Source organism: Lagopus muta, chromosome 2 (genome assembly GCF_023343835.1).
Source record: "Lagopus muta isolate bLagMut1 chromosome 2, bLagMut1 primary, whole genome shotgun sequence".
NCBI classification, from domain to species: Eukaryota; Metazoa; Chordata; class Aves; order Galliformes; family Phasianidae; genus Lagopus; species Lagopus muta.
The window spans coordinates 43,324,321-43,337,146 of record NC_064434.1 but is presented as its reverse complement, the minus strand read 5'-3'; the positions used below and the strand labels follow the sequence as shown (position 1 = coordinate 43,337,146).

The following is a 12,826-nucleotide window of genomic DNA, read 5'->3' as shown; positions in this document are numbered from 1 at the left end:
TTGGGTCTCCCTAGAGTCTTCTTCTCTCCAAGCTAAACAAGTCCATCAATCCGTGCAGGGGGAATCCTTTGATAATTGTCATGACTCTTCCCTGGATCCACTCCAACAGTTTCACATCTTTCTTATGTCAGGAGCCACAGGTCTGAATGCAGTACTCCAAACAGGGCCTCACAAGAGCAGAGAGGGACAATCACCTCCCTCACCCTGCTGGCCACCCTTCTTGTGATGCAGCTCAGGATGGAGTTGGCCTTCCAGACTGCAAGTGCACACTGCTGGCTCATGTCCAACTTTTCATCCACCAGGACTCCCAAATCTGCTCCCAAGACTGCTCTCAATGAATACTTCTCCCAGTCTATACACATATCTGAGATTGCCCCAACCCAAGTGTAACACCTTGCATTCGGCCTTGTTGAATCTCATTTGGTTCATGCAGGCCAATTTCTCACGACTGTCCAGGTCACTCTGGATGGTACTCTTTTCTTCTGCCACACCAGTTGCAACACTCAACCCACTAAGATCATTGCTAAAGAAGTTGAAGAATACCAGTCCCAAGACTGACCCCTGGGGGAAGTCACTCATCACCAGTGTCCATCTGAACACAGAGCTGTAGGCAAGAACTCTCTGGTTGTGATCATCCAAGCAATTATTTATTCATTGAGTAGTCTTGCCTTCAAATCTGTATTTCTCCAATTTAGAGATGAGGATGTGATGTGGGATCATGTCAAAGGCCTTGTATAAGTCCAGGTAAACAACACCAGTTGCCCTTCCTTTGTCCACCAATGCCAGCACACCGTCAGAGAAGGCCACCAGATTTGTCACACATTATCTGCCCTTGATGAAGCTACACCAGCTGTCTCAAATCACCTACTCATCTCACATATGTCTTAACAGTTTCCAAGAGGATCTGCTCCGTTATCTTCTCAGACACAGAAGTGAGGCTCACCAGCCTGTAGTTCCACTGATCTTCCTTTCTTCCGTTCCTAAAAATGAGAGTGATGTTTCCCTATTTCCAGTCACTGGAGACATTGCCTGACAGCCATGACTTCTCAAGTATAATGGAGAGCGGCTTAGACAACCACATCAGCCAGTGCCTTCAGGACTGTGGGATGCACACCATCTGGCCCCACATACTTGTACACATACATTCTCATGAGCTGATCTCCCTCTCCTTGAAGTTCAGGGACATGTGAAGCATGGGAAGCCTGATAGCCAGTGAAGATGGAAACAAAGAACTCATCGAGTACCTCAGCCTTCCCCATGTCTGTTGAAGCCAGTTTTCCCCTCTTGTTTATCAGAGGGGGTACACTATCTTTTACCTGTTCCTTCTGACCTATGTACTTGTAGAATCCTTGTTATTTTTCACATCTCGCCAAGTTACTTCCACCTGTGCCTCGGCTTTCCTTTCGGCTAAGATCAAGTGTACTGTATTGTAGCACGTAAAGCTACAATGTGAAAGGCCTTCACAAGAGGAGAGTCCAAAGGCTTATTTAAACTCTTCAACAGATGCAGACATATGAAAAGCACATGGTATCACTGTCTACAACCGATATAGTGCCTGTTGTCTATGATTTTACAAACTATTCTGTTGTAACTGACTCTGGGGAAAACTTTTATTAAGGATGTTGATTACAACTTCACTGAAGCAAAACCTGTCCTGAAATAGAACTTAAACCACATTGTTTGGCTTAAGACTTTATTTTAAAAGGAACTACACCAATTGACAACTAACATCCTCAAAAATACCAGAAGAGAAACAAGGACATTACTACTTCTCCATCACAAATTGTGATTGAATATATTTATGCAGGCTAGAAGCCTTTACAGAATTACACAAAACTCACTGTTCTCTGCATTTCCCAGGGTTCTGATCTATGACACCACATAGCTTAATCTGGTTCCCAAACTTCTAAAGTCTTCCACACAGGTATCAAGCACTAGAAGAAAAACCTCTACACTATCACTTGTCACATTAACAAGTAATTCTACAGCTTCATCTCAGCGAAGATGACATTAGCTGCCAGTATCACAGAGCTTTAAACTTGAACTTTAGAAGTTTTTAATTAAAAAGTGGAACTGAAACAATTAAAAGATTCCTTTAGAATTAGAGGAAGCCCACATTCACATCCTAAAACAATGGTATTTGAATTTTTCCTTTTTGGAGAAAGACAGTTAGGTGGCTTTATCGTGATTAGCTCTGCTACAGGGATAAAGTAGCATCACAATCTCGTAATTAGAATAAGATTAGTATCACTTTGTTGTCTGCAGTAGATGTTTTCTTCACTATTCATGGTTCCCAATCAAAAAAATGGTAAACAACAAGCCCACATAGCAGTTATCTACAAAGTCATTGTAAGACACAACCACCGTGATTCAGGGCACTCCAGTGAACAAGTCAGCTCTCTAAGTTATTCTCAAAGGGAGAGGTTTTAGAAAAGAATATCCAGATGTCCAAAGCAGTTAACCAGGAAAGATAGAATGCTAGCCTACTGATTCTCAGGTTAGACAGCAAGATCAAAACCTTTGTCACATTTTTTCTACCGAATGAAAATGAATGAAAGTTTGGCTTTATGCCCAAAGGATTACATAGGAGCAAGCCAAATAACTGGTTTTCTCTTAAGCAATTTCCTCTCTTACAGTTCATGCTGTACAGTGTTGATAAAGAGCAACTTGATACATTAAGTACCCTTCAAATGTCAATCTATAGCCTGTTAGATTACGCTAATGGAAATAGTTTGTCTGTGCCAGGCCAGCAAATTAGGTTTAGGAATCCAGCCTGATCTCCTTACACTCACAGGAAAACAGATTATCTTATAGACAAGCCATAAGATTGCTTTGAATAACAAAGATAATAACTTTTGAATTTTTTTTCCAGAAAGGTCATCAAATCCAACATCCTGACTACTCCAGGGCTAACCAAAAGCTAACACATGTTATTGAAAGCATTATCCCAATGTCTCATGAACACGGAGAGGCACAGGGCATCCATAACAGAAGCCTGTCCCAGTGTTTGACCACTCTGACAGTAAATACATGTTTCCTAATGCCCTGAGACTTCCCTGGCACAGCTTTGTACCATCCCCATCCTGCCATTTGTACCAGGGAGCACAGCCCAGCACCTCCCTCTTCTCCTCCTCAGAGGGGAATACTCTCCTGCAGAGAGCAATGAGGTTGCCTCTCGGTCTTCTCCAGATGAGCCAACTCAACTGTTCTCAGCCTCTGCTCATAGGACACGTCTTCCAGCCATGCTGCGCTTCTCAAGACGCTAACATCTTTTTTACACTGAGGGGCCCTGAACTGCACACAGTATTCAAGGTGAGACTACACCAATGCTAAATATAATGAGAGAATCACTTCTTTTCACCAGCTGGCTGAATAAAAAGGTTAGTATTGAGATTAACTAATCCACTAGTTGGAGGAGACAAAACTATTCTCCAAACAATTGGTGGACTCCAATTACCATAACTAAGTTAAAATTATAGAATGATTTAATTTGGAAGGAAGCTCAGGAGACTGTATGGTCAAACTCCCTGCTCAAAGTTTTATTAACTTTTTTCAAAACAGAACTTCCAAAGACTCATTCCTTTCAAAGAATCATTTGAGTTGGAAAGTAACTTTAAAGGTCATCTAGTTCAACTCACCTTCGATGAACAGAAACATCTACAGCCAGATCAGATTGCTCAGAGCCTGGCCCAGCCTGACCTTGAATGTCTCCAGGGACAAGGCAACCATCTCTAAGATCAATCTTGCCTCAGCACTTGACTCAGAACACTCTCTGTTCTTCATCATTCTCATGTTTTTCTTTCCAAAGTTTCTGACTTCTGCTCCTTGGAAATTTCTCTCATTCAGTTTTCTTCCCACTGTACATCAACAACAAAAAAAGAGCTCCTTCCTAGGTGTCTAGTCTGCTACCTTTTGTCAGAAGGGAGGAAGACATTTGTAGAATTCCCAGTCAAGCATGATTAGCAGATACATGACATACAGCTACAAGTATGAATTTAAAACATTCAAGGCAAATGGAAGGCAGGCTGGTAAATGAGTATTGAGACCCAGGGCTCTGTACCTCACTATTTGAAACGCATACTTTCATTTGCATAGTACTTGCTCTCTCTGCAATATTCTGTTTGCTGCTTTTTTTCATTCCTCAAAGCTAACACAATTTGCAAGAGCCTTGGAGGGGCAATTTGTGGTTTGGTACCTAAAAGGTAGAGGACAGCATGTCATTTACAGGTATTTGTGCCCTGAAGGTTTTGGCTCCTCTGATCTCATGTTAGCTCATGGAGGGTTATCACACAAACACAATACAGTACTGTGCCATGTAATTGAAGAATTTGGGGATGCAATGGCAAATTTACTAACTACATACAGTCCAACAGCTAGTCATATCGTTCTATGCCCATGAGATGAAGTGCGTTGTATAATAGATGCTGAGAGAGGTTGACAGACTTATTAAAGGGTCTATAGTTGATGACATAACCTTAGCTGTTACAGTCAATGTATTGCTATTGAAAAAATAAAAAGCAAAAGTAGTACAGTAGAGAGAAAGAAAAGGAAAAACTCTCAGTTACTGACTGGGAAAAAAAAAACCAAACAGTAAAGCTGTTGATATGGGAGATGTCTCCCCAGTGCAAGAGGCCTGGAAAATAAAGATTATGATGATGGCAATGAGTATTTTTCTACGCCTTTTCCCAGTATGATACTTTTTTCCAAATGAGACTCACTCAAATTCCAAATTCTGTCCCCCATCCCCAGTTATGACTTTATGCTGAAATACACTGATCTGGTGCACAAGTTGCACATTCACTGCCCATTCTGCTTCTAAGCACATATATTATTGGCTAATATTTATCTAGGATTTAAGAACTTGCATACCTTGCTGTGCACCATGTTTGGTTTTCAGGTATATAAACTAAAGTCTACAAAACAAGAGACATGGAAGGCAGAGGAAGATTAAACATTCTCACACCAGTTCTAGCCACTTCCCATGAGAACAACGCTATCAGAATTTGCAGGTGCAAGGCCACAAGAGCAAGAGCATGAAAATAACAGCATGAGAACAAGATATGAAAAGTACGGCCACAGTAGCTCTGGAAAATACTGTGCCAAAAACTTCGGGGAAGAGTTCCTGAACTGAAACAGCAGGTCCTTAGAAGTCATTGCTATATACTGTACAACAGGTGTGAGCCTGATTTTTTATTAATGCTTTGAAAAGAAACCTCCAAAAATGCAATTGGGTTGCAGACCCAAATACAAAGAAAGATTTAGCTGTAAAGGCCCAGTGCAAAAATAAGACTAGGTTAATGATATACATTGATATATTTTTAAGCACATTCTTATTAGAAAATATAAATTCCAAAAATATATTTATCATCATCAACCTCACCTTTGAGAGAAAATTTTTTGAGCTGATCCTGTAGCCTTTAAGACTGTCGTGCAATTTTTGCAGGTGCTGCACAACTTTTCTTTGCTGTTCATCATTCTTCAGCTCTTCTTGCTTAATCAGAAAGTCATAATGTTCTAAAGGTCCATTGCAAACCAGTAAGGCTCTAGAATTAGCATCCGTAAGCGTACCAAGAACCGCCTTTTCATCCGCTGCCTGAGTTGCATATGCTGTAAAATAGAAAACAGACTATTAATAGAGATGTTTCGAAAAGTCTTAAAATTGAAAATGTCTTAAAATCGTAAACATAGAACATCATTAACAGTTCATGCAAAGATTGATATACATTACTTACAGCTGCACAAGTGTGTCATGCCTTTGTTTTTCATTAATCCATGACTAACTACAAAATACATTCAGTAGTATGTTTTAACAGTTTTATTAATAAAAAGCACATACACACAGTGCTCAGCGGGGAAGATGAACGAGCCGTCGGAAGTGTTGACATACCTGTTGCAAAGTGGGTAAAATCATTTAAAATCCCTGACAGACAGCATTATTTTTCTGAACAGATGAATCGTTTAGAAAGAGGCATGCTGAAAGAAAGAATTTAACAGACGGCAAACAGGAGACCAAAACAGGAGTTTTGTGTGTAACCAAGTTTAAAGAGTGAAAGACCACAGTCAGCAGCACAGGAACTGTGAAACCCTGAAATACCACAGTTCACTTTGCTGGCTTAATCTTCTACTTAGAGACAGGATCATGCCAAGGAATTCTGTTTAGATTAAAAAGAAAAAAGTCACAACTGACAGGCACAAAATGAGATATAATACTATAATTAGGAGTTAAAGAATATAAAGTCTTACAAAGAAGGCTTGTTAAATCATTAAGATCAGAAATCTAACAAAAGAATAGAGTGAGAAAATGTTTAATACCTTCTTTGCTTATGTTATCATTTAAAAGTTTAAATACTATCACGAGTAACACAAGATGTATCAATGACAAAAGTTAATGAGAATGTTTAAGAATTCGAACATTGCTCGAGCTAATGAAAGTCATCCTCAAATGCTTAAGGTAAGCTCCTCAAACAACCCAACAGCCTCCAGCAGCTTGATTTGAGAACTGCTGGATAGTAAGCAAGGTTCAGGAAAAAAAAAAAAAAACTAGGAAAAAACCTGGAAAGGTTCTAACATTCAAGAAGACAAATCCCAAAATTCATAGGTCAGTCAACACAGTTTTAAAGCCCACAAAAAATACTGGAATTAGTAGAAGCAGATCCTGGTTATTTATTTATTTATTTTAGAACTTGCTTAAGGTAAATCGTGATGAATGACAGGCAACATCAACTCCTCAGGAACAGTGTGAGAGCAACAGTCTTCCCCACTGACCACGTAATACATTTGGTAGAAAGAGGAAAAACGTTCTAAATCGCAGCAACCATTCTGTCATCAGGTCACACAGTGTTGTCAGTATAAAGTAGGAAAGCTAGATGCAAGTGACATAACTTTTGAGCAAGTACAAAACGAACCAGAAAAAAACTGTAGGTAATAAATAACTACTACAGTTAAGCTACACATGTGTTTTCAACAGAGTTTCACAGAGGGCTCAGAAGCTCAATCTGGTTCAATTCAGAATTTCCATCCATGACCTGTGTAGGGTAAAGTGAACTTCATAGAATGGGCTTGCAGGTAAGATCATCAGGAGGGGAGGCTGCACACTCCAGAATGCAAGGCAGAGTACACCAAATAGAATGTATTGCAACAAGGCATTGTTCTTTGGGGGAATAGTTAGCTGAACTTTAGAGATGGACATTGACCATCTAAAGAGCAACTCCGCAGAAAACAATCAATCCAAGGCTATACTGGCAGTGAAACATCATCACAAAACTACTGGGGAGAGAGTAAGGAAAGAAGAAAGTACTCTGAGGTACAGAATCATAGAATCACAGAATGTATGCTCATACAAGTACAAAAAACATAAGCACACATGAAACAACCCTGTTCTACTCAATAGCGATATGTTCCATCCTAGAATACACTTTGGTTTTCATATCACATTTCATAAAAGGCATGAACACAACAGAGCCTTGACAAATGTGTGATTTACTATTTGTTATACCATGGGTCACAAACCACAGAGAAGTTGTAAGAGCGCTCAGAGAGGCACAAGAAAAGCGTGAAATTTTTAAAAATGGATATGGTTATAAAACAAAAGAACTGAAAAGACCTCAGTTTCTCCAAAGCAAGGCAGCCAATATTTACAACTGTAGACAATAAGTATACCAAATTCTCCTGCCCCAAAGGAACTGAGTTACTGCTGCAAATTAAAAGCAATTAGCTCATCCCCAGAAAAAAAGATCACCTAGAGAGTTGAGTTCAACATCCGTTATTGCAAAAATTTCACTAACATCTTTACAGAAGGCTAAAGAAAATCATATAGCTTTCTCAGAGTCCTATCTAGAGATAAGACTGTAAATCTACTTAAGGCAGTGAAATGGGTTAACTGATGAAAAAAGAATTTTAAGAGTAATCTTGATGAAAATCTATCAATAATGGGTCAGTAATACCTCATCTGCATTCAAATAGAAGGAGATAATGGGAAGAGAAACAGATAGATGATCTCTCAAAGTTCACCTTCATCTTATTTTTTCCAAATATTTACTCCTACATAAACTCAGCCTCAGTCATGTGGTTTGCACCTCCGAACTACTGACTGCCTTCACAACACATACAGCTCAATGGCTCCAAAAGGTCTGATGTAAGGGTCCAGCCTTAACCTGCAAAGTCTGTATTTCCACTGCTTACCATGAGATTAGGAGAAAAAAAATAAAAGCTGGTTTAGGGATAAGAAAGGGTTTGTGGCTCATTACCTTTCTGGCCTTGGACAAGGGATAGCAGCAGAGCTGCTCACATGCATGCCTTCTGTGTCAGATTACAAGTACTCACAGCTGACCATAAGTGGAAATACAGTGGGAATAAAACACTATGTCATCAACAGATGACAGAGATGAAGACTGTGCAAATGATGACAGAGGGTGTTGTGGGACAAACTGCTCACTGTTCTCCTAAAATAATACTGAATGCCAAGATTTAAATATGGTGAGGGGTACTGGGAGACACACAGTAAATGGTAAGTGATAAATTCTAATGTGTCGCTGTAGAGCAAAGTCATAGACCCTAAAGAGAACATAAAGCATGTATGAGTTTTAAAGGGAAGTCAACAGAAGACAGCTACTCAAGTGATAAACTATACTGAGAGACAAACAAGTGAATCTTCCATTCTCACCTGCATTGTGGAGCAGACTGCGAAAAATCATTCACAACACTACAGCTTCTAGAATAATCTATTCCTGAACAGATAAAGAAAATGAATTTTTAGCAATTTTAATACATAGCAGAGGAATACCAGACAATTTCCTTATACAGTTTTGTATCAAGGAAACTTAGAACAGAATTGCCTAATGTAAGTCAGCGCATTAATGCTAGTCCTGCAGACTCCTCTATACTGCCAAAACTCTCTTCCTGTTTCACATCTTCATGTTATACTAAGTTACTTGCTTATATTAGTTTTCTTCTGAAACACTCCAGTGTCACAGAGAAAAAGCACTTTGTATATCCACATAAGACTACTGAAAAGCCCAATGTCAATTCATTACTCAGTCTTACATAAACCAGTGTAAAACTAGAGACAAGCCATAATTTCCACTCCCAGAGTGCATGACAGTGTTAGATTTTATCATGTTTTGCCTAACATTCACTACGATTTAAGAACTGCCAGTAGGTTGCAACTTTCTACTGAATTCTTGTTCCTGAAACAGAAGCATTAGGACTATCTCATTTCACTTCAAGCCACAAAATTAGGTGCTTGCATTTGCCTTTCTGCCTGCCTATCCAAGCATCACAGACCTAGCTGCAACAAAAACCTACTGAGATACACAAACACAAACAAAAAGAAAAAAAAAAAGGAGGGGGAGAGAGAGAGAGGGAGAGAGAAATCTTGGAGAAATAAGAGGGGGAAAAAAACCTCAAAGACAACAAAAACTTTTTAATGTAAAATAATGTAAATGCCAATCTGAAAGTATACATTCCCTTCAAGTGAGTTACTTAAGAGTTACCTTCAGTAAACTAGCATTGATTTATCACTGCAAAGATAAGTGCTAGCATCAAAATCTAAAAATAAAAAGCATTCTTAACTTCAAAGACATTCTGCTCTAGAAAAGAGCAACAAATTGGAAACTTAATCAGTACATTGTCAACCTTCCCTTCTGCCGCTTAGAACTCATGTCTAGGATGACATTGGAAAAAGGCAAGCAAGTTTCAATGACACTGCTTCTGAGAGCAAAGCTCACAGCTGAGGCAGGCACTAGAGTTATTTACGTAAGAAGGCAATCTGAAATGGAAGCTGGATTGTGGCTTGTCATAACCTGATCTTGACAGAAGCCAGGAGGTTGATAAGTCAGAAGGGTAACTGAGACAAACCATCACTCACCCTGGCAACCCTTTTTCTCCCTCTCTTAATTGTATGTAATCATGTAATTTAAACCTACAAAATAACACGGGCTTCCCTGCCCATGTTTCATTTTTTCCATATTTGAAAATTCATAGATTAATAAATTCAAACTTATGGGGAGAAGATCTCGTGTTTAAAATGATTATTCATTACTGAGAAAGTGTTTTATTTCCACAGATTAATTCAAATTTGATCTGCAGAATCCTTTACAGAACAGAGCATCTTTAAAACGTCTGATTAGAATTGAACCTTCAGTGGAAAGAAATATTAAAAAAATCTAAAGAAAAAAGGAAAAAAATAAAAAAAGATACATAATATCCAGCTAAAGAAGCAAAGGTCAAAGAAATGGAACCTAGCTCCTTTTATTGCAAAAGGTAAATCAAGCTTCAGATAACAGCATTCATGTAATAGATTGTCAGCCATATACAGTACTTGTGTAAATGTGTATTATTAATTTTCAAAGTTAATCAAAGAGGAAACAAATCCTAAAAGGGATTTAAAATGCATTTAACCTTTGTTCTCTATGTATGCTTCAAATCACTCCACCATGAGAAGGATCACAAATACTTTTCCTGGAGATTAAGGACAACAAACCTTTTAAGTATTAGGAACACCAGTATTCACCTAATTACCTCTGAACTATGCCTGTGAATTGTGATTGACTACACATTCTGAGCAAAGTGCACTGCAAAGGCACAAGAGATGGGGAATCAACCACTTCCCATAATAACTTCCTCAAGTGGTTAATAGTTCTTTGCCTTCAAGACAGAAAATACTCCCAGCAGTTGAGAACTATACCTAGTTCTCAAACTCACCATGGGGACTACAAGTGCACCAAAGTCCACAGTCCAAAGATCACCCAGCTGCCATCAAGAAGCTAGAACAGCATTTGCTAAGCCACTGCCAATGCAGGAAGCACATGCATTTCATTGCTACTTTGCAGACTTCATTCTGCCTTAAGAGCTTTTCACAAACACTAGAATTTGAAGGGTGACAGCAAGGTCACAGAAAGCAACTTTTACAAACTTTTCAGATCATAAAAGGCAAATTGCAAGTAAGACACAAGGTCTTAGACTGCCCAGTCATCTTTGTTTCCTTGCATGAGAAGAAACTTAGATTGATCACTTAGACCATATTTAGCCTTCCTACAGTCCATTCATTATATGAATATTCTTATATGAATATATATATATTCTGTGTGTAAACTTCCAGAGAATATGAGTGTTACAGTAGAACTGATTTTTCCATAGGTACCTGTGACATTATGAGAAAAATTATATTTCTTGTCCTATTTCCATGCACTGCCCATTTAATTACCTCAGCTAAAGGTGAAAGTAGTAAAGTTTGTCAGGGAAACTGTTCACAGGTATTAATTCTGAAGCCATTCCAGGCTGTAAAGGTGCAGCAGGCAGATCATACAAAAAAAGAAAACATTGATTATAAGAACAGGATTATAAATTAATTCAGTGATCACTGCCCATCCCTGCAAAGCCAAAAAAAATACAGATAAAGTCACCAAATTTCCTCTGACTTAAAAAAAGAACACAAATGTAAAATATCACAATTAAATAAAAACACAACCGTTATACTAACTGTAACACTCATTTAGTCAGCACATCTTTTTTCAGTCTCTTTGCCTTAGGATGTAAGCATCGTACAGCCACAGTACAACAAGTGTATGTGAATGCTTACTTGTCTCCTATGACCCACAGGATCACTGTGTCCACACTGGCTCTGGGCTCCACATAGGACCACCCAAAATCCAAGCCCTATGTCTGCACTGTTCCAACACCGCTGAACTCTGGAAGCCTGTGGCCGTGTTCACTGCTCTGGAAGAGCTCTTACTAAAGGGAAATGACTTCAGCTTCTAATCTAAGTTTCATGCTAGCAAAACCTGCTTTCCTATGAATTTATGTACTATGCTGACTTTATCAGGCTACAAGTGAAAGCTCAGCTGCTGTGACAGATGAGAGGACCCTTCTGAGGAAGAGTTAACGAGACAAGCGAGTAGTCAGGCAGAGCCGCAGTCTACGCTGGCCGGGAAGCCACAGGGCCTGCTGAGCCCGGCGCAGGTCCCGGGCCGGGCGGAGGTGCAGGCCGCGGGGAACGGGAAGACGCGGCAGATCCCCGCACGGGCAGCCAGGCGTAGCGGCCGCCTTCTCCCCCCGCACAGAGCCGGCACGGAACTCCGCCGGCAGCCTCGAGGCGGAGTCCGGCACTAGCGTGTCCCCTCTCCGGCGGCGCCGCGCCACCCGGCTCCCCCCTCCAGGGCACCGCGCTCCAGGGCTCGCTCTCCCTCGGGCACGGCGCGGGATCGGCGGCACTGACCTCTCGGCAGGGCCCGTGCCGGCAGCAGACGGACAGCACGCCGCGCCGGTGCCAGCAGCAGGCAGCGCGCAGTAACCAAGGGCGACACGGGCGCCGCCATCTTCTCGGCGCGGCCTCCACGGCGGAGGGCGCGGGGCGAGCTGGGAAATGGAGTCCCGGGGTAAGGGCGCTGCAACTGGCGCCGGCTGCGGTGCCTCAGGGAAGCCGGGTGCTGGGCGAGGAGTGACAGCGCTGCAGCCACCAGCTTCAGTTTGCCAGATAGCTTGACAGAAAGGCACAATGCAGTGAACAAACAGACAAGCGTAGATTCCAATAAAAGGGCACTGGCAGTCAGGAGCCAATAACCTACCGCTGACCTGCGGCTGGCTGCCTCTCTGTTCCTGTCACAAATGCACCCACGTGTCAGAATGTGGACTCAGCAGATGTTGCTCACAGTGAAAGCATGAAAGAAATGCATGAATTGATTTTTGGCTTTTCAATATCAGAATTCCTATAACGTACTCTAGAGTTAAATTTCTGTGCAACATGAGCAAGTGAACAAGTCATTATCATAGAACACTATTCAACAGGGCTTCTTACATAAGAAGGGAGCAAAATATCACATCAAGGCAC

The 12,826-nt window shown here is 40.7% G+C and overlaps 1 protein-coding gene across 1 annotated transcript in view; it reads right to left on the bottom strand.

The window, feature by feature from the left end:
- The window catches only part of AFG1L (AFG1 like ATPase), a 66,017-nt gene extending 53,566 nt beyond the window's left edge, over nt 1–12,451 (bottom strand). The window contains 4 exon segments of the mRNA XM_048937646.1: nt 5,381–5,607; nt 8,663–8,681; nt 8,683–8,726; nt 12,215–12,451. Of these exon segments, the coding sequence (XP_048793603.1) occupies nt 5,381–5,607; nt 8,663–8,681; nt 8,683–8,726; nt 12,215–12,314 (390 nt within the window). The 5' untranslated portion in view covers nt 12,315–12,451.
- Between the last annotated feature and the right edge of the window lie 375 nt (nt 12,452–12,826).